Raw genomic sequence first — 19,929 nt, forward strand, 5'->3', positions numbered from 1 at the left:
ACCAAACCAAATTGGACTGGCTATTTTCATAAATAGAGTGAAAGAAGAAACATTTTTGAAAACAGAAAGAGAGATATTTTAATAAAAACATCCATATCACTAGACCTTTCACACTTTTACTTCGTTCGATAATCAAATGACATGAAAGGTATTCATCACTGAGTTTGATTTTGGGGAGACACATTTGGGTGTCTGCACTCCTGCGCATTGGTTGGTTGTCCGGGCTCGTGATTGTCGTTTCCTTTGTTGGTCTTTTAATTAGTAGTTGTTGTTTAGTTTGTTTTGTTAGTGATCTTTGTCAAAAAAAAAAAAACCATTAAGAAAGAATCACCTTTCTTCACTGTAATAGTAATTTTGTGGGTCTTCAACAATTTGGTGACTTTGTGCTTTAAATTGATTTGCTTTTTATTGTCATCACTTCAATGTAGATGGAAAGGCTTTCCTCACACCGAGTTTTCTACGAGATTGAGGAGAAAAGGGAGGCCATTATTTTAGAAGATAAACAGTCAGAACAAATGAGATGAGAGTTAAAGTTAATGAGGGTGAAAAAAAAAATGAAATAAGATAAATTTCAAACAAGCAGGGGTGAACTACACGAGTTGACTCCGTCAACTTTAATCAATTTATTGGTCTAAATGACGTCGGGACTATTTTATTTACTCAAATGCCGCCTAAGCATTTTTTTTACCAATAAATCGCATAAGGTGTTTTTTTATTACCAATTTGGTTAACTGACTAACTTTTAACTTTTAACACAAAAATAAAATTTCAATCCAGCAATCCAGCATCGTTTTCAGCTTACTCCGAATCACTTTCACAGTTTCACGGCTTATTAGTTCAAACTTCAAAGTTTCAAACACACACATCTTTCCCGCACAAAACCGTATTCCTTAACAATTTCAATACACTTGAACTCAAAATATCAAAAACCCTAAAACCCAAAATTCCCCCAAATTAATTCCTTCTTAAACCCTAACATCACTTAAATTCTTGATTTCTTGGATGATCTAAGCAGAAGAAGGCAACAATGGCGTCGAAGGAGCCTGATGAGAAATGCAGTAACACTAAAACAGGAGAAGAAACGATTGCATTAGAGAAGAGGCGTTCGAGGTCGAGGAGAGTGAGCTTTGCTGAAACCACTGCAATTCACTTGTTTATTAGGGATGAAGAGTGTGATACACCTCCGGATGTTGAGGGTTCCAACAATGGATTGTTGAACAGGAGTGAAAGTGAAGAGATTCGGGCGCTGCTTGCCGAAGATGATGAATTTGATAATGGTGGTGGTGGTGGTGGTGATGATGACGGGGTTGCGGTGGAGTCCTCTTTTTTACGGCCTTTCGAGTCGCCGTCCTCGGGTAGCTGCTTTGGGTCCGCTACTTCCAATGATGGCAAGATTTTCTCTTCCCTATTTTTCTTTTTATATCTATTTAAGTTGAAAGTCTATGATTGATATTTATTTGGGAATATTGATTACAATGAAGTAAGATAGATGTCTTAATGACCTTTTTTTTTGATTTGAACTCACTTACTTGAAGTTGATGTTTGAGTTTTGGTGGAAAATTAATTGCAATTTTAAGGGTAAAGCTAACTAAGTCTCGTTGCAATTTTAAGGGTAAGCACCTGCTTTTGGTGGGTGCATTTAGAAGCTTTGTGAAATTGTGAGTAATGAAATATTAGTATGTTATGTCATGAGCAAAGTAAAATCTGTGAGAGTAGTTGCACAAACTTTGTAAATTAGTGGCAGTGAGCTTGTGACCATGTTGATAGGACTGCGCCTTGATATTAGTGTGACATTTGGTGTCAACCTAAAATGTATTGACTAGAGTAATTTTGATATAAAGCAATATGATCATGAATTGAATCTGTATGTTATAATCTAGAATGATATGTTTTACGAATGATATTGTGCAACTAGCCTTTTAATTAGGGCATAGCCCTTTGCTCCTCCTATCCAGAACTTTGGCTGTAGTAAGACACATGATAAAAAAATTGTGCCAGAGCTTAGGCTTTATAAATTTAGATGTTAGTGGAAGGTGTAGAAACTTGCCTTGTGCTTTTCTTCACATCCTCTTTGCAGTTTGCATGTCAAGGAGTTGCTCAAGGAGACTAGGAGAGTATGCTACTTGCTGTGATTTTGCTGAACACACATCTACAAACATGATCAAGAAAGCATGCTAAATGATTTTGTTATTTTTTTCCTTATTAAATTGTTCTGTTTAAACCATTTTCTACGATAATTTTTGCAAATTGCTTTGAATTAGGAGAATATGTAAGCTATTACATAGAAGCATTGCCATAAATCACCAATAGTGGGCTTTAGACCTATAGTGTTTGGGTTATGGCTAATTGGTGTATCTGGGATTTGCATATCTAGTTATCTTCATTGTCAACTCCTTAAACCAAGCTTTTTGCTTCTTGTTTCCCAACTTTTTACTTAACTAGAGGATTACTCATAAATTGAAGTTGACTAAATGTTATTACTTAGTAGCTTTCCATAGGTGGAATGGCTGAATTTGAGAGTAGGCTCTTGCCAATCTGGTTTTGAGGTTGTCCCGACAAAAAAGTAAATCTTTCATGTCAGTTTGGTATGGAAGAGATTAGATCTTTAGTCAAGTAATCCAGGTATGTATATTTAGTGTATTGTTTTGTTTTGGGTTTGAGAAATGAGAATTGAGATGAGTGTTTAAAAACCTTTGATTTCATTTTGGATGTCTTTGGTAAATCAAGTCAATTGTAGAATTGCTTTTCTCTACAGATTTAGCTTTCGTACTTGTGAAGCAACAATAAAATCCAATTTCTTTTATTCATATTTTTTGTACAGTACCTTTAGAATAAGATATTGGTTAGATTGAGTAAAGATGCAAACTTGCAAACAGAAGTTAGTTTCTGTTAAGGTGTGTTTATTGTAAAATGGTCTGTTTCTTTCAAATTAAAACTTTTTTCTACACTTATACCTTGCTATCTTATTTATGAATTGTTCTAAGCCCATGGTTGATCTCATTTACTAATTTTCAATTTGTCAAATATTTGCGAATTATGGAAAATCTCACTTTGATGGAGTTAAAAATAAAATTATGCAAATTTTTTAACCAAACAAGGGTGGTGGAATTACGTAGCTTTGGTCTTTTGGATTGATTTATCTGTTGAAAGGTATTTCTAAAATATTAGTAGAAGGGACCAACCCTAATAATGTGCTAGGAGCCAGGTATTAGAGAAAGATGAGCATAAAGAAATATAAATAATTAATGGTGTTGGGGGATGAAGTAGAGGAGAAGGGATAAGGTGATGATGTATTGCAGTATTGACAAGGATGAATAAGAAAAAATGTAGATCTTTATTATCAAATAAGTTGTTTCAGCTTTTCGCAAATGACTTAATTCCCTAATGATCAAAGAAATGACTAGAAAATTGTTAGAGTATTCCTACGCTCTCTTCATTACTCAGTTTTTTTTTAGTGTTTTCACCATTCTAGGAAATGAGATATGTTAATTTGGACATACATGACCTTGATTCTGAGTGGAGGGAGTAAATTGTTACATGCATTGAGAAATTGTGAAAAATTTGGGTACACTTTTGTATTGGTCAAGAACTCAAGATCATGCATAATCAACTAGAACATGTGAAACTGCCAACTGCCAAGTGGTGTCAATTGTTACGATTTGGCAACAAACTAAGATAATCTCGATGTGCTAATTGCAGAATTTAATATTTTTGTGGGAGAAAATTGATGGAAAGAGGTTGAAGGATGTTAGGAAATAAGGGTGTAATTGTGTTTGATTAATGAGGAACAAGTCAATTAAATTAATAACGAGAAAAGTAATAAAGAAGATAAACAAAGAACACAAGGATTTACGTGGTTTGGTCAAATTAGACCTACATCCACGGGTGGGGAATTCAAGAGCTTCTTCACTATAATGGAGAAAGAGCTACAGAATAATACAATGATTCTTAAATCTTAATGGCCTTCTAAGGTGTGAAGGCGTGATCTAATTGATTACCTAAAGGGTCTTTTTATAACACAAGGAAACCCAAAATTGTTCCTCAAGTATCCTCAAATAGCCGTCATAGAAGAAATGTAGTTTTAAGAAAAATTCCATAAAACATGTAAGCTCAAAACGGATAAAAAAAACGCCCTACTCGTCTAGGCTCTTTTGGCACGGACGTGCCGAGCACTTTGTTAGCAATGTTCCAGCTTCGCCAGGTCTTCGTAAAACGGTAATAACTTTCTCGTTTTTTATCAAAATTGGGCATATGACCTATCGTTGGGAAGCTCTTGAAACAAGCTATGACCTCCAACTTGAATCACCTCAAAATCACTTATTGTTTGGGAGATATATGCATTCAAAGCTAATCCTAGGTAACAATTTAACAAAGGAAAAAAAAAATACTAATTGTATTTGAATAGGTAGAAGGAGTTGTTAGAAGCACTCAGTCCTTTCAGCCTTGTCGAATTTTCCAAGAAATTTGCACGAGGGCTGAGAATGTTAAAAAATTATGAAATCCCTGTTTTTTGGGTGGCTATAAAATCACTTTTGCAACACTACTGAGCATCATTTGTTATGTGTCTTGTAGAAACAAAATGCCTCAGATCTTCTGTGTTTCTATAATTCTATTTGACATTTCAGCTGGTGCATATAGGTTTGTATGGAAACAATAAATTTTTTTTTGAATGTGTAATATACTTTCTTGATTTTTAAATGTGAGGCAAGTAAAGTATGACATTATGTATTGCATTAATAGCATAAAAATCTAGTGTTATAGTAACATTATGAGGAACAGTTAATGTTTCCTCGATATTGTCAAATGATTATGTATTGGAACAATATAAATAGCTAAAAGAGCCTAAAACATAGTATATATATAAACGGAAGGGTAATTTTTTATTTTCCGAGCATTTTGGACTCTGGTGGAGCTTACCAACCAAATCTGAAAACTTCAAGCAGCTTCAGATGCATTGATGGGTGAGGGTGCAGTTGTTTACATATGTATTTGTTTCCTTCTATTAAATCATCTGGGGAGTTCTCTCTCTCTCTCTCTCTCATGGACATTTATTGTTCCTGTGGTACATCTTTGTCCTTGATGAGAATTGCTTTCTCATTGTTCCTGAGGAAAAAAAAAAGTAATAACCCAACAAAAAATCAAAGAAGCAGGACAATATATGATGCTAGAAATCACACTGAATGAATTATGTTAGAATTCCATTATAGTAAAAAGTTGCATTATGCTCCTAATGGTTTCACTTGATTTTATATTACGATGGAATCCCCCCCCCCCCCCCCCCCCTTTTTTTTTCTTCTTCCAGAATTAAAATTTATTTCACCTGATGTTAGTAATAATGATAATGATCATCTATGCTTTTGCTGATTCCTGTTCTCTTTGCAATGTGAGGTTCTTTGGAGTTAAATTCATTGCTCTTGTAGTGTCAGGCTCTTATATTTTAATGAAGTGTGATGAGAAAATCAATGAGGATAGATTTTCCCTTCTCTCCAATATCTACTAAGCTAGCTTTCTTTTGTCATTGCAGAGGATAATTTCTTTGGACCTGTATCAGCTGATTTCATTAAACCTGGAAGATTATCAGATTCTGCAGCCTCTGATGAAAACCATGATCTTACTATGGATTCTACAGCCTTTTCTATGCACTTCCGCAGTTTGGCAAGATCAGATTCTGGAGGAGAGTTTAAAACACCTACTGCAGTCCGTCTGCCATTCGGTGAGAGAACTTCCGGCCAAATGTCCAGCACCACAAGTGGTGGGGATTTAATGGTACTGTCCGATTCCCAAAAGCGAGTCTCTGATTCTCTGCTTGCTGATAAAGTTAATGGTAGTGGCAATTCAGATGACATGAGCATCGTGGAAGAATACCAACGCAGCTATGATTACGGGAAGTTACCTCCAGAATTGGATGTTTTATTGACCGAAGATGGCAAGGATGTGGGGGCTGTCCCTCTCACCAGTCAAGTTGAATGTTCAAACTCTAATAAATCCGTTACAGCAGATGCTAGATCTGGTTTACACCAAGATGGACGTGGTAAGGATGTGGGGACTGTCCCTCTCACCAGTCAAGTTGAATGTTCAAACTCTAAAAAATCCTGTACAGCAGATGCTAAATCTGGTTCACACCAAAATGGATGTGAAGTTCTGGATCTAGACAATAATGAAAAAGTTGCCCACCATATTTCTGATGGGGAAAAGGCATCTGATGGTGCAAACTCTGCAGTTCATGTAAATATTGATAATGGAAATGATGGGTTTCTTCATGGTATCCTTGCTGAGACATCTCATAATACCTCACTCAACATGGATGATGATTTGTTTCCTGCACACTTTTCTGATGATCAGACTAAAACTTCATTTCTTCTGACAAATGTAAGTTTTGGTTTCTTTTTGTAGAATATCTGGAGTAGCCATACATCATTTCTAAATGGATGACCTTGTCTCGTTTATAGAAAAACTTCGATCCACAAGTTCAACTATCATGTCCAATAGTCAATTTAATAAATCTGATGCACTTGGAATTTTCTTCTTGGTTTATAATCAATTTTGCTTGTTTATAGTGTTAGTGAGAGTTATTCTCTAGCTATCTGTTACTCTCTACTTTACTTTTAATATGATTTTATTTTTCCATATTCTTGATTGTCAGATTTTTGAATTGGCTTTACATTGAAATGCTCATGCACTTGTCCTAAAATTCAGATTTAATTTAGTTTGCGCTCAGGAAATTGAGATTGGGAAAAGAAAATGAGCTTATTTTTCTTAAACTCAGTGTTCTCCACATTGTTTTCTGTGGGAAATTTTCTCATGTATTCATTTTTTCTTTGCCGGAAGCTTCGATTGAAGAGATTGGATCTTGCATCTGCAGTTGTGTTTGCAAGGAGCATTTACCAATCCTGATTCACCAAGCTGTGACCGACCCTAAAATGATGAAAAAAATTGAGTGAATAAAGAGGTGGGAAATTCTGGGGACTCAGCAAGGTTAATACTAATTTTTGTATGAACCAGAATTTTATTGTCACATTAAAACTGTATTTTAAGCTAGATGGCATTTCAAGCTTTTAATAACAATGTAAATGTTCTTTTTTGGAGTGTTAACTTGTTCCTTACCATTGCAAAATCACCTGAATTCTATCATTTGGTGAAACATGGGGAAATTTCTGTGACAGATTGTGAAATTTTTGTTAACCTTTTTGAGAAAAGGTCGTATTGAAGAATCACTGCGTTGGCTGGTAGTGATACCTTGAATTTACCTCACAGGAAAGATAGATGAGGGTTGACTGGTGAATTATTGATGCTTAATTTTATATTAATTCTGGTCTGGTTTAGTTTGCTTAGTATTGGAAACAAATTCTTGATTTGTTTGCCTATTCTTTTCTGGTTCTTCTTGGATAATTGGAAAACTAGGGTGTTGGTATGTAGGTTTTTTCCATGATCTCTTGGTTCATTACATCAATCTCAGTAGAAATGTTATGCTTGTTGGCAGGTCATGCCAATTGACAAAGATGACGAAGCAAGGAAAGGTGCAGTGGAAGCTAATGGGAATCTATCCCCTCCATCACGTTCACGATCTATTTTGAATCATGAGCAGTCAATTGCTGGCTCTGTTTCTTCATTGCTTGCTAAACGTAGACAGATATTTAGGGTGTCACCAAATGATAAATCAAATTTCATTCTGTCTGAAAACAATTTACGTGACAAAGGAAGTAAACATGTCTTGAGCGCATCATCTTTTGAGAAAGATGCATCTAGGCTCCAAAGGCTTGAAGCTTTTCCATTTTTTTCTGCTTCAAAGGCTGAGGGTAATCCTTCAAGACTGCCATCAGAATCTGTACACAGTTCCTTAACCCGAAACAAAGTTTTGAAATGTGGAAGCAATGATGTTTTGGTTGCTGTTCCTGTTGCTTGCTTGGACAAACAATTTTCAATTGTTGCTGAGGATTCTGGAGACTTGCAGAGTATGAGCAATATGGGGATGTATAATGTGAGGACCACATTGGGAAATGCTGAGTGTATAAGTTACACAGAAGGTAAAGATGCAGAATTGTCATCTCTGCATGCAGCTTCATGTACTCATGATAAATCAACAAAGTCTACTAGTTTTAGTGTTTCTCCTCTGGCACTTTCAAAAGAAAAAAGTGTAGAGCCTTTTGTGTCGACATACAATTGTACCAATGAAACTGTAGTATCTACCAGAAGTGATTGCTCTATGCCAGAGATCACATTCAATGATTTGAAAAGTCACGAGGAAACTGGGATGCCTAATCATTTTGTATTTTCTCCTGTGACCAGTGTGGAAAGGAAGGTGTCAGCCTCTCCACTATATCAAGGAAGTCTTTCTACAAATCTGAACCAGCAGGCTGAGTTAAGCTTAAGCCTAGACCGAGACATATTGCTGGAGGCAGATGACTTAGTTTCAAGATCCGAAAATCATAATTCCTTACTTGCTGAAAGAAAGAAAGAGACTAAGAGATCTTCTAAAATCAAACATTTGGAAATTGCTTCCCAGGAGATGCAAAATGGTGAATCCATGTGCTCTAATAAGGCCTCTGAATCAAAAAAACTAGTTATCAGAAGTGCCAATCTTGACACTGAAACCATTTCTGCAAGGGCACTCCCAGAGGAAAACATGAAATCTGTTTTTGGTTCTGCTCCATCTTCGGATAATAACCTAATTGAGTTGCCCATTCAGGTCAGATTTCAGGTCAAATGTAGTACGTCTGTATGTATTTATTTGTTTGTTTTGGGTCTACCTATTCTTGATTTGTGGGCCATGGATGTCATTAGCCTATGTATTCTCTTACCATTATATTTTGTCAGCTCATGATGATAATATTCCTTTTTCTCTTGTCCTCTTATTCTTACATGTGGTGGAACAGGTGTATGAAAATCATAAAGAAGAGCAATCTTGTAGCTTGTTGCAGAAGAAGCCATGTTTAGTAGATAATGCAATTGTTGGAGTCACAGTCTTGACTCCTAGATCCTATCAGCGTGCCAGTGAACATGATGAAAATGGCCAACCCTTACAGAAATCATCTGATATATTTGGCAGTGATAACTCTTCTACTTTAAAAAGAAAATTATTTGATGGAGCTGAAAATGACGATGATGCAATCGCTTCATTACAGCGTAAACCGAAATTGTGTAAAGATCAGAAGCACAATGAGGAAGATAGCAAGGAATTTCAAAGCATAGGAGGTGATACAACAGCAAGAGATTGGGTTGATGTAATAGCGTGCGCCCTATCGCCCCTATGGTTTCATCTTGAGTAGCTTTATGATTTTTTTGAAAGAAAATGGTGTGTAGCGTACTATTCTCCAATTTATTTGACACTTCTTTTAACCATTGACCTCGTAGGTTTTGAACAGCTTTTGTGGAATGACCAAACTGATGCCTTTAATGATTGACAAGTTGGATTTGGCTCAGGTATGTTTTCTCTTACGGCAATCTGTTTTTAAAATGGTTATTTTTTTTTTTTTTTTTTTTTTTTTTTTTTTTTTTTTTTTTTTTTTTAACATCAACGTTGTTGATTCACCCTCCCCCCTCCCCCCTTCGTATTCCCATATTGAATGATTATACATTATAGCTTCAATGTTTGAGGGCCTGTGATCCCTTTTTTTACCATTCTGAAATCCTGAATAGACTTTTTATATCTCTGTTCCTTACAGATCAGTATTCTGAATGATATTTTGGTCCATCTAGAGAAGATGAGAAGTTATGAGCTGCTTCATCGGGACATATGCTCTCAGGTCTGTTATTGGTCAACTTCATACGAGCTCTATTGTGTTTCATACTACAGAAATATGTTTCTTTAGCTAAAATAATTGCATATGAGTATGAATTTCATTTTTCATTTTACTTGTCTGCCTCAGAAAGCATTCGACTCTGCAAGCTTTCTTCAAATCAAAAGGTGAATTATTTAGCTATCCTAAGTGGTAGAGTGGTTGCTTTTGCTAATCAATCTTTGACATCCTCTTATTTGAATAAAAATGTAGATTGGTGGACACAAAGTTGCTTCTTTACAAATCGTTATATCAAAAAGCAAAACTACAGCTGATGCATCTTGAGCAGAAACGATTATCGGTATCAATTTTCATTTTCTTTTTTCATCCTTAAATTCAGCTCCATATTCTTTCATCTTTTGCCAGTCTGTTTTATCGCCCAACTTTTTGTATGCAGGACCGAGTTTGTCAATTGAATTCTAGAGTTGAAGAATCAAAAATGCTGATATCTAGTTGTCAAGATTCTTGCATAAGTGGTCGAAGGGATGTTGAACCAGTATCTTGTCCTATTGATCTTAGCAAAAAGAGTTTGGTATGTATGATCTTTTAAATAACTGTGATAGTTAGAAAGTTTGCTTTGATGTTTTAGGGTATTATTTGTGTGTTTGTTGTGCTACTATGCTAATCATGAATATCATGCTATTTAGATCATCAATAGTCTTTGACATTAACAAATAATCATCAATAGTCTTTTACATAAAAATAAAAAATAAAAAATCTCATATGCAATCATGGTAATGGTTGCGTTGTCACGGAAATTACTTATGGACATTTCGAATGGATTGTTGCTGAGGTGTATATTTCTTAAAAAATATTATATAAATGGGCTTGAGCCTTGTTTACATTTTTTTTATAAGTTTGAAAAGTATTCCTTGAACACAATATAACCAAATCTATCATAATATGAGTTGTTTACATATTTGATGAACAAAAAAATCCTTAAAATATTACTTTCTCTTTTCTTTTTAGTTCACGTTTTGACAATTGACACTATTCGTGAATTCTATGTAGATTAGGTTTTGTGATTTATAGTTATGTTGGGCTTCTAAGAAGGAGCACATTAAAAAGATGGAGGTTATGGAAATGAGCATGTTAAGGTGGATGTGCGGGAACACTCTAAGAGATAGAATTAGAAATGAGATTATTCGCAAGAAAGTAGGGGTGGCAGGTATTGGAGACAAACTAAGGGAAAATCGCTTGCGTTGGTTTAGGCATGTAAGGCGGAGACCTGAGGGTGCACCGGTTCGAAAAGTGGAAGAGTGGGACCATGGAGGGGTTAAACGAGGGAGAGGGAGACCGAAAATGACTTGGTTGGAAGGAGTTAGGAAGGATATGAAGTATATGGATTTGCATGAGAATGAAGCATTGGATCTTAAAGGATGGAAGGGAAGTTTTTTGTCGATGGCGACACGGAATAATCAAATTTGGTTCATGTAGCTGACCCCACTTATGGGATTAAGACTTTGATTGATTGATTGATAAAACTCAATCGTTTGGGATCGTGTTAGCGTCGTCTATATATATATATATATACTTTTATAATAAATTTTGTATAAGTGTTTACATAGTCATAAATATAATTAGAGGTATGAATTGTTGAACTTGTGGTTTGCCAAATAAAAAAGAAATGTGTCAACTAAAAAAGAATGGAGGAAGTGTGTTATATTTTTATAAACGTAACTGATCACAAATATATTTCTGGTCAATTGTATAAACGAATGTATGTAACGGGTAATAAACGTCCACATGTGGAGAGTCACCATTATGTAACAGACCACCACGCAGGGTGAAAGACTTGAATAATGTCGAGGCATTATGTAATGAGAATTTCTAGAACATCAAATCCAAAATCTGTTGCAGAACAAGTGTTCTGTAACTGAATGACTAGTTCCATGGTCTCTTATGTCATCAGTCAGAAAGTTTTATTTTCCTATTATATATAGCTTTTTGTACAATAAATATATATGCCTTGTAAAATTTGTTGTTCAAATCGATTGTTTTCTATAAGAAATTTAGGATGGTCCTATATGTAGTGTAAAGACAAAAGTTAAATATGTATTTTTTCAAGCAGCTGGTTGGTGGACTTCTAGTCGTCTACTACTCTACTGTGATTTTGTGAGGTTCTTTTTTCTTGTTTACGGGCTGCTTAACCTCATACCTAATCTGAATTGCACTGTAAAATCAGCATGAAACTAAAATAAGCCAGTAGATATGGAGAATATGGGGAAACCTAATAGTTAACCAAGGATCCAAGGTAATGTCACTGTAAACAATTTTCTATCTTTAATTCTCATGTTTCTGACTATCCTTCACATGTCATGTACACATGCTACAAACGCCTGGCTTGAGATGTAGCATCTGGACATGTTTTGACAGCTATTATTGTTTAAAAAAAATGAAAAGACAGATTAAAGTTCCATTCTAAAACTGCAGAATATAACATAAATAGAAGATGGGTTGAAAATAGTATGCAAGTTATCCAAGGTAGCTCTACAGGATATATCAAATTAGATAGACAAATAATCTTGGCTCATACATTAGGTTTAGTTGACTTCTGATTGTTTTCAGCCAAGTTTGTGCAACGAAATATCCAGTAAGAGTGATATCTGTCTCTTTTAGTTAGTATGTTGAGTGATATCTGTCTCTTTAGTTAGCATCTTGGGTTTCTTTCTTTAAAAGTGAATTTACAGTGATGTAAATTGTTATTTTTAGAGCCTCATATATGGGAAGATGAGAATTATATAAGAGGCTCCTTTTATTGGATATGGCAAAATTATTGTTGGATTAATGTTTCCAAGTGTATGAAGTGGAGTTCTTGCAACAAAAGTCAAAGAAACCGTGGTTGTTAGTTCTCCTAATAGAGTGTTGTGCATATTGGTTCTCTGAACAAAACATGTCTAGACCGAGGACCTTGGCTTTATTTCAAGATTAATTGGCTGTGTCTTTGAGCTCCAAGGACATTCGGTTGGTGAGCTTTCTTGTTCTAGTCATACCATAAAGAAAACTAGAGAACTCTTGTTGGAAGCACATGTATTCTTGGGAATTCTATCTAATTTTAATTTTTTAATAAATTTTTCTTTATTTATTTTTTTCCTGTTGTAAGGTGGCTTTGCAGTTAGATGTTTGGAGTGGTAAATTTGGAGCATTTCTTGTACAATTATGTTTATGTCAAGAGGTTTACAGAGCGATTATTCTGAAGAAATACTCTGACAGAATATTTGGGTTTTGGGTTTGGCATGACAGAAATTGTGCAACTGAGCTACAATCGATGTCACGTGTGGGATAAAATTATTTATCTTGTTTGTCTTTACACTAATGCGGTTTGATTTACGTGTATCGTCTTCTGTAGTTTTCTTTGCATGAAAATCTTGCAATTTTCTGTCATTTGATTCTGATGTAGTCCTTTTGGCCCTCGATTCTTTTACTTTATTAAATTTCAAATCTATGAAGTTTTTATATTCATTTGGTTCTGTTCTGGCTATGTGTAGGTTGCTGCTAAAATTTCTTTACTGAGGAAGGACCTAGAAGTGTCAGAAAGAAAAATAAGGAACTTAAATAAATCTTACCATGTTTATATTAAGGCGGTGAAGGATCAAACCTGCACTGAAACAACAGTGCATGTTAAAAATAATCTCAAGAAGAGGGTTGAATGTAAATCACTGCAGTCAGAATTTCAGGTTTAAATATTTTTTTTTTTCGTTTGCCAACAAATCAATAATCTACTTTAAACTGTATCTGATCTGCTGTATATTTAATGTCACTAGCTATGTCAAGTTGGCAACGTAAAGGCTATGGATAAAATGCCAAATATTCTTTTCGATTATTGTGGCATAATGTCCCAGAGGTTGGTTTCATGTCCAAGTTAGTGCTCTCATGTGATATAGTATTTTCTTAATCTCAGCACTTTATCAAAATGCGATTATATTTTCTTCTGATTGCTTACAGGTTCATTGTGAAGTCGATCTCTACCTACGGCTTATTTATATCAAATGTATTGAACAATGTGAAGATCTCTAAGGTGAGTGTCTCCTGAAGTGTGATTGCTTTCTTGGTATTTTCAACCGATTTGCACATCAGCTTGCTTTTCCTCAAGTCTCTCTCTATTGTTTGAATCAGATGTTCCATGGCATGGATGCCTTCACTGCTTTTTCGTTTGTTTTATGTTGCGAATCTAACCTTGCATACTCCGGAATAAAGACTATCGCGCAAGAAACACAGGTAAGCTTCACCAGCTGCTTTCTTCTGTGTGCTGTCTCCAACTTGCATACACATTTTTTTTTTTTACTTTGGTCACTTATTTGTTATTGACTTTTCATTGGCTTAACATGCTTGCTACTTATAGCTAGTATATCTGTATTTAATTTGGCAATTAAATTTTTTTAAAGTAACTTGAATGTTAAGACTTGAACAGAAACCTACGTATGATTAGAGGTTATTTAAGCCAATATGGCTACAGGTTCCATGGTGATCTCAGATCTGAAATGATGCCAGCTAAAGTGCAAATTATGTGATGTTTTTTTCTATATTTTGCTGAGAGCCTGATACTTATTCTCATGTGTAGTAGACTGAAATCTCATCAAAATTCTTCCAAGTTTTCTTATGAACTCTTTTATATAATAAGCTATTCATGCTTGTTTAACCTAATATTGTGCAATGACTTTTTCTTCATATTCTAACACATCTTGACTGATGAATTACTAATTAAAATTCTGAACTTTCTTGAAGTAACCAAAGATAGCTTATTCTGTGCAGAAAAGCTCTTCACTTTTGCATAATCTGCTTGATGTTGTTGAAGAAGTTGAGTTAGCCATGGTTGAGCTTAGAAATCTCACCAATACTGGATTTTCACAGCCATCAGGTACATATCCTTGTACTTATAATTTAAGTTGTTTCGTTTTGGCTTCCTGAGAACTGTACTCTATGATTGCTGATAGGAGTTTTTAAGAATTTAACACAGGAATACTGTCAGGTGTTATTGAAGGATTAGCATTGATGAGTGAAGTTGGAGTTAGGAAACTGTATGATGACAAACAATTAATATGTTGTAAAATCAATGCAACTGCGTTAGCATGTCTAGGTATGGGAATATCATCTTCTACATAGGATTAAATTAGTAAAAAAAATTGCAAGAAACAATTCATAGCATGATATATACAGGACATAAATTAGAAATATTGACCACTTCCAAGGATACTGAATCGTGGTAGCTTATGTCTTCAAAACTGTTGCATAAATTGGAAATTAATCTCTGAATAAGTTGCTGAATTATTTATTCATCTCCTGTAGGTCTTTAATTCTAGTAGAAACTTGGTAAAGCACTTTTGTGTGTTGGGAGTGACTCCACTTCCTGGCGCATTAGAAGGATAAGCCCCAAACTGCTACCTAGAGTACAGTAAGAAAGATACGATCCCTACTTATTTGTACACTTAGTCATCACATTCCTTTAGGTTTTTCAACCCATTCCCTATACTTAAGGTTCTTCATAAAATAGTTGCCTAGTATGGCCATCTTCTGTGATTATAAGGGTGATCTACAATCGTCCAAGGTGAAACAAGATATAATGTGCTTGAAGCGGGGAAAATGGGCAAATTAAAAGTGGATGATGAATGTGATTCCTCTGTACTATGTGGTGATTATAATGATGGGTTGTTGACTCATAATGACGAGGGTGTTAGTTTCGGCCAACTCGATACTTGTGTGTTGAAATAAGGTGATGGTTGACAACTTACAACAAGATGATGAGTTTGGAAACATCAACATGGGACATGTCCTCAAACTTTAGTGTGCTAAAAAGGGTCCAAGATGTAGTTTAGGCCTTCCATATGAAGTTCAACTTGATATTGTTAGGAGAATTGACAAAACTCAAGCATGGTATGCATCACAGGAAATTGTTGAGGCTAGATTTTTTCGTTGGCTAAGCCTGTGATGGCGTCTAGACCAGTCGCACACACTCAATGTAAACAAGGTTGCACACACAAACACCATAGAACACAAGCACACACACACTCAACTTCGAAACACTTTTTATTAATTGTGGCTTACGAAGTTATGGATTCTCTCTAGAGCTCATAAAATCTCTGCCAACAAATGAATGCCATATGCCAAGGGCTATTTATAGGCACCGACTACAACACACTTAGGCCCCGTTCACTTCACCTTATTTTTGCTGAACTGAAATTATTTTTACTGAATTGAAATTATTTTTGGTGAACCTTAAATTATTTTTACTGAACTGAAATTATTTTTGCTGAACTGAAAATATTTATACTGATTTTCTATTATATTTCTTCTTTAAGTTTACTGATTTTTACTGAATTGAAATTATTTTTAGTAAACTGAAATTATTTTTTCTGAATAGAACTTATTTTTACTGGACTGAAATTAATTTTACTGAACTGAAATTATTTTTACTGAATATTATTTTTTTAAGGTGAAGTGAACAGGGCCTTAGTTAGGAAATAGTACAAAAGTCAAAATGATGCAATCACATAAAAGTGGAAGAAATATAAAATTAGAAAGATTGATAATCAAAGATAATATAATTAAAAAATGAGAAAGGCCTTGTTTGGTAAAGAGCTTATAGGAGAGATTTTAGGTTATCGAAAGCCATTAGAGGTTTGACCAAATAAAAAAGCCAATTTGAGTGTTTGGTAAATAGCTTATTAAGAGAGCTTTTTATGCCAAAAAAAAAAAAAAAAAAAAAAAAAAAAAAAAAAAAAAAATTAGCTTATTGAACATTTAGCTTTTTAGTTATTACCTACATTGAAATATCTAATAATTAACAACTATGTACCAAACACTTTTACACAATCAAGTATTTAGAATTGCCTAGTCAAATAAGTAATACAAGTAGCTATATCAATTAGCTAATTATCAAATAGGGCCAAAGTAATAAATAAGTAACAAAGCTATTAGATTTATTTGTTTGAGTCTTTTTGTAGCTTTGAAAACCCAAAAGTTACTAGGCCATAGATTAATATAATTATGAACTCCAAAACTTCTTTATTCCTTGTGTTAGCCTTAATATTAACCTTTGTCCTTGCAGGTTCGTTGCATAGATGTAGTACATTGATGTAATAAGGAATGTATGTCTTACTTAAGTTTGAGTGGGAAAGCCCCACTTTACATCTCAGTTTGCATGTTTGTTATCCTTGAAAATTTATTTAGTAGACATTTTTTTATGTTAAGTTGTTATTTTACAAAGCAAGTATATGTGATATATCTTTATTTTACAATGCATGCATTGTTTTGATGTTTCACGCTATTAATTCATAAAGTTTGACAACATTTTTTACTAATCTATTTTTAGATCAATTTTACTAATCTATTAATAATTGACTGTAACATGTAAAATAGTGCGGCGGGGTCTTTATATTTTCAATATATATTTTTTTTCTTCAGGGTTTAATATAATAAAAGTAATGAATGGTCAAAGTAGTGTTCAAGATCTCTTCAGATTCTTGTGCCTTTACTTTCTTCTTTGTCCTATTTATGGATTTGGCTTCTTTAATTAAGAACTAATATGTTACAAACCCCAACCTGACAAAAGTGGCTTAAATTTCTTGATAGGAGCATTAAGAGATAAGAATAGGCTAAATGCAATGTTTTCATTCTTTATCTATATTTGTTCTTTAAAATTAATTCTGATCATACCCTTACCAAGTTCAGCAATTGGTCTATTTGCATTTAATCTTTTCTAAATTTTTATCCTTGGGAATATATCCTTTCAATAGTTCCTATTTGAAAGATGGATTTTCTTTATGTCAAATTTTCAGATGGAAAACTTGATTTGCAATTGTGCTTCACGGATTTCAACAATGGTGCTAGAGTGGCTTTGAGCATTGATATCACTTGTTTGAATAGGTAAACTTATATGAACACTTGCCTACCTATGCTTCTCTCTATTTTCTACATGAGGGATATCCGGATATGGGTAAAATACCCAGTGCTTCATAAGTTAAGCACCATTGTGCTCTTACCTTAAAACTCTTATGCTGCCATCTTTAGGAGCAGCAGCATTTATAATTTAGTACATTTTTGGGTTCTTGGTTCATTTTCTTTTAGATGTCATTTTGTAGCAAATTTTAGCATATATCTAATGCAATGAGAGGCAACAATCACTTTTTATGAAAACTAAAAACTAATTTCATTAATTTGGGTTCAATTGTGGGATGAATGAGGCCACTTACTGTACCTGATTGAGAATTAGATTGACCACTAGGGGAGAATAGATAGATCACTAAGTAATTCCATGACATGGAATGGATCCAAAGGTTTTGTATATAGGGCCTTTAATGTGTTTGAGCCAAGTGAATTTTGACTCTTAAAAGTTGAATAAGCACACAAATGAAGCTTCATAAGTAGCCACGTGAAAATTGAATTTGGACCTTATCACTCAATAAATTTAGGCATTATTTGGTGGGAGAGAAGGGGGGAGGGAATTAATGGTTGCAACTCGCCGGGGCTGTGGAGGTAAGGGATTACTTAAAGTGGCTGGTAGGGGTGGGGGAGATTCATTAAAATTTTATTTGGCTATTTAATCACGATGTGTAAGTTAGAGTCATAACAGTTTAACTACCGGGTGATAAACAAGCTTTCCTGAGGCTTTGAAACACTGGGTGATAGGGGGACAAGCCCTTTTATTAGGCTAGAACAGTCAATTTGATTCTTTTCAAATTTTAGATAGCCAGTAACAAAGTACAGTACTTCCCACAACTCCTGAACTTTGATTGTATTCAAATTTCAAAAATGGTCTATCTTACTAGTTAATAGGTTTTGTATTTTCCTGGAGTTTGATAGGCTTTGCTATTTGTGTTGTTTCAGCTGGAAGTGTCTTGTTTATTAATATTGTTTTGTTGTGAACAGAGGAATATATCCAGCACGAGTTTTGCCATATGAGGTACAAGGAAAGGCTGCTAGAAGACACGGGTCTTTTCAGTTACTATTAGACAACATAAGTAGTGCTGTTCGCGGTGTTAGATGTGGGCATATGAGGATAATAAGTCTTTGTCGCTGTGTTTCTAGGACGATTCAAGCTAATTATATGAGCTAGGCAGATACCTGCCAATAGAATCCTCATGTTGTCTTGAATTGGATGTAGGTGGTGTATTTTGTATGCCTAAAATGTAAGCATTCAGTCGCTTGAATGTGCTCTTCATGAGGAAGATTGATGTTTCCTAAACAAGCTTGAGTTTTTGCAGCAAGACAAACTATTATTGTACCCCGCTTTTGTACAAGTGTATATATGAAGTTGTTTTAGGTCTTGCCTAGATTTGGTTTACATTTAAAAGGGGAAAATATGACTGGGAAAGATGTTTGAAACACAATTTCTATGGTACTTCTTAACATAGTACTCCCTCCAAAAAAAAAAAAAAAAAAAAAAAAAAGGAAAAAAACCACGTCTCTATGTAGCTACTCTGTATTACCTATACAAATTTCTTTCTCATTCTCCCTTTGTTTTTCCCGTTGTTAACTTGTTATACTTTGTTTTTACCCATTTTATTTGAATTAGCTAATCCAAATCTTTTTCCTCTAGTTGCAAGCTCTTTGTTTGAGATTTTATCGTAGTAATGTCTTTCTCAACTTTGAAAAAAAAAATAATTACAAACATAATTATTGTAAAGATAGATTAAAATAACACTAGTTTGAAACAAAATAACATAAGATTTGATTAAATTATCTCATGCAAATTTTAAAATAGAATTACACCTTTTTATGAAAGAAATAAAAAAGTTTAATACAAAATAATATAATGTTTTTACAACTCGATCTTAAACACACTAAACAAATTTCAAAACAATAATTTAATAATAAAATCACAATAAATTTAAATAAAATACACCATTTTATGTACGAAATAACACAAAGTTTAACATGAAATAACACAATGTCTATTGCTTAATAAATCAATAAAATACAACAAATAAATTTCAAAACATTATTTATCAAAATTTATAAAAATTAACACATAATTAAATAACATAACCTTTTTATTAAAAATAAGATAGGATTAAAAACAAAATAACACAAACCTAAATCAAAGTCAGCGTAGAATAATATAAGATTTAATGATTAGGAGCAAATAAATTCATTTTTCTTATTCGAAACATTACAACTTTTATTTGTTATGTGCAATATAAAAAGTTAAAAACAA

General features: G+C 34.0%; 1 protein-coding gene across 1 annotated transcript; it reads left to right on the forward strand.

Moving 5' to 3' along the window:
- Positions 1–1,027: 1,027 nt before the first annotated feature.
- LOC145583932 (uncharacterized) lies at positions 1,028–18,996 on the forward strand. Its single transcript, XM_081640881.1, has 16 exons — positions 1,028–1,388; positions 5,525–6,369; positions 7,481–8,686; positions 8,874–9,221; positions 9,352–9,420; positions 9,663–9,743; positions 9,867–9,904; positions 9,990–10,077; positions 10,174–10,308; positions 13,265–13,453; positions 13,541–13,620; positions 13,722–13,794; positions 13,893–13,994; positions 14,529–14,634; positions 17,552–17,639; positions 18,642–18,996. Exons 1-16 carry the CDS (start codon positions 1,028–1,030, stop codon positions 18,826–18,828), a joined length of 3,996 nt encoding a protein of 1,331 aa, XP_081497007.1. The 3' UTR covers positions 18,829–18,996.
- Positions 18,997–19,929: the final 933 nt, after the last annotated feature.

Source organism: Chenopodium album, chromosome 16 (assembly GCF_948465745.1).
Source record: "Chenopodium album chromosome 16, dcCheAlbu1.1, whole genome shotgun sequence".
Taxonomy (NCBI): domain Eukaryota; kingdom Viridiplantae; phylum Streptophyta; class Magnoliopsida; order Caryophyllales; family Amaranthaceae; genus Chenopodium; species Chenopodium album.

Coding starts and splice junctions, on each gene's coding strand:
- LOC145583932 (XM_081640881.1), top strand. CDS start 1,028: ATGGCGTCGAAGGAGCCTGATGAGAAATGCAGTAACACTAAAACAGGA. Junction 1,389..5,524: donor GTCCGCTACTTCCAATGATG/GCAAGATTTTCT, acceptor TTGTCATTGCAG/AGGATAATTTCTTTGGACCT. Junction 9,421..9,662: donor ACAAGTTGGATTTGGCTCAG/GTATGTTTTCTC, acceptor TGTTCCTTACAG/ATCAGTATTCTGAATGATAT.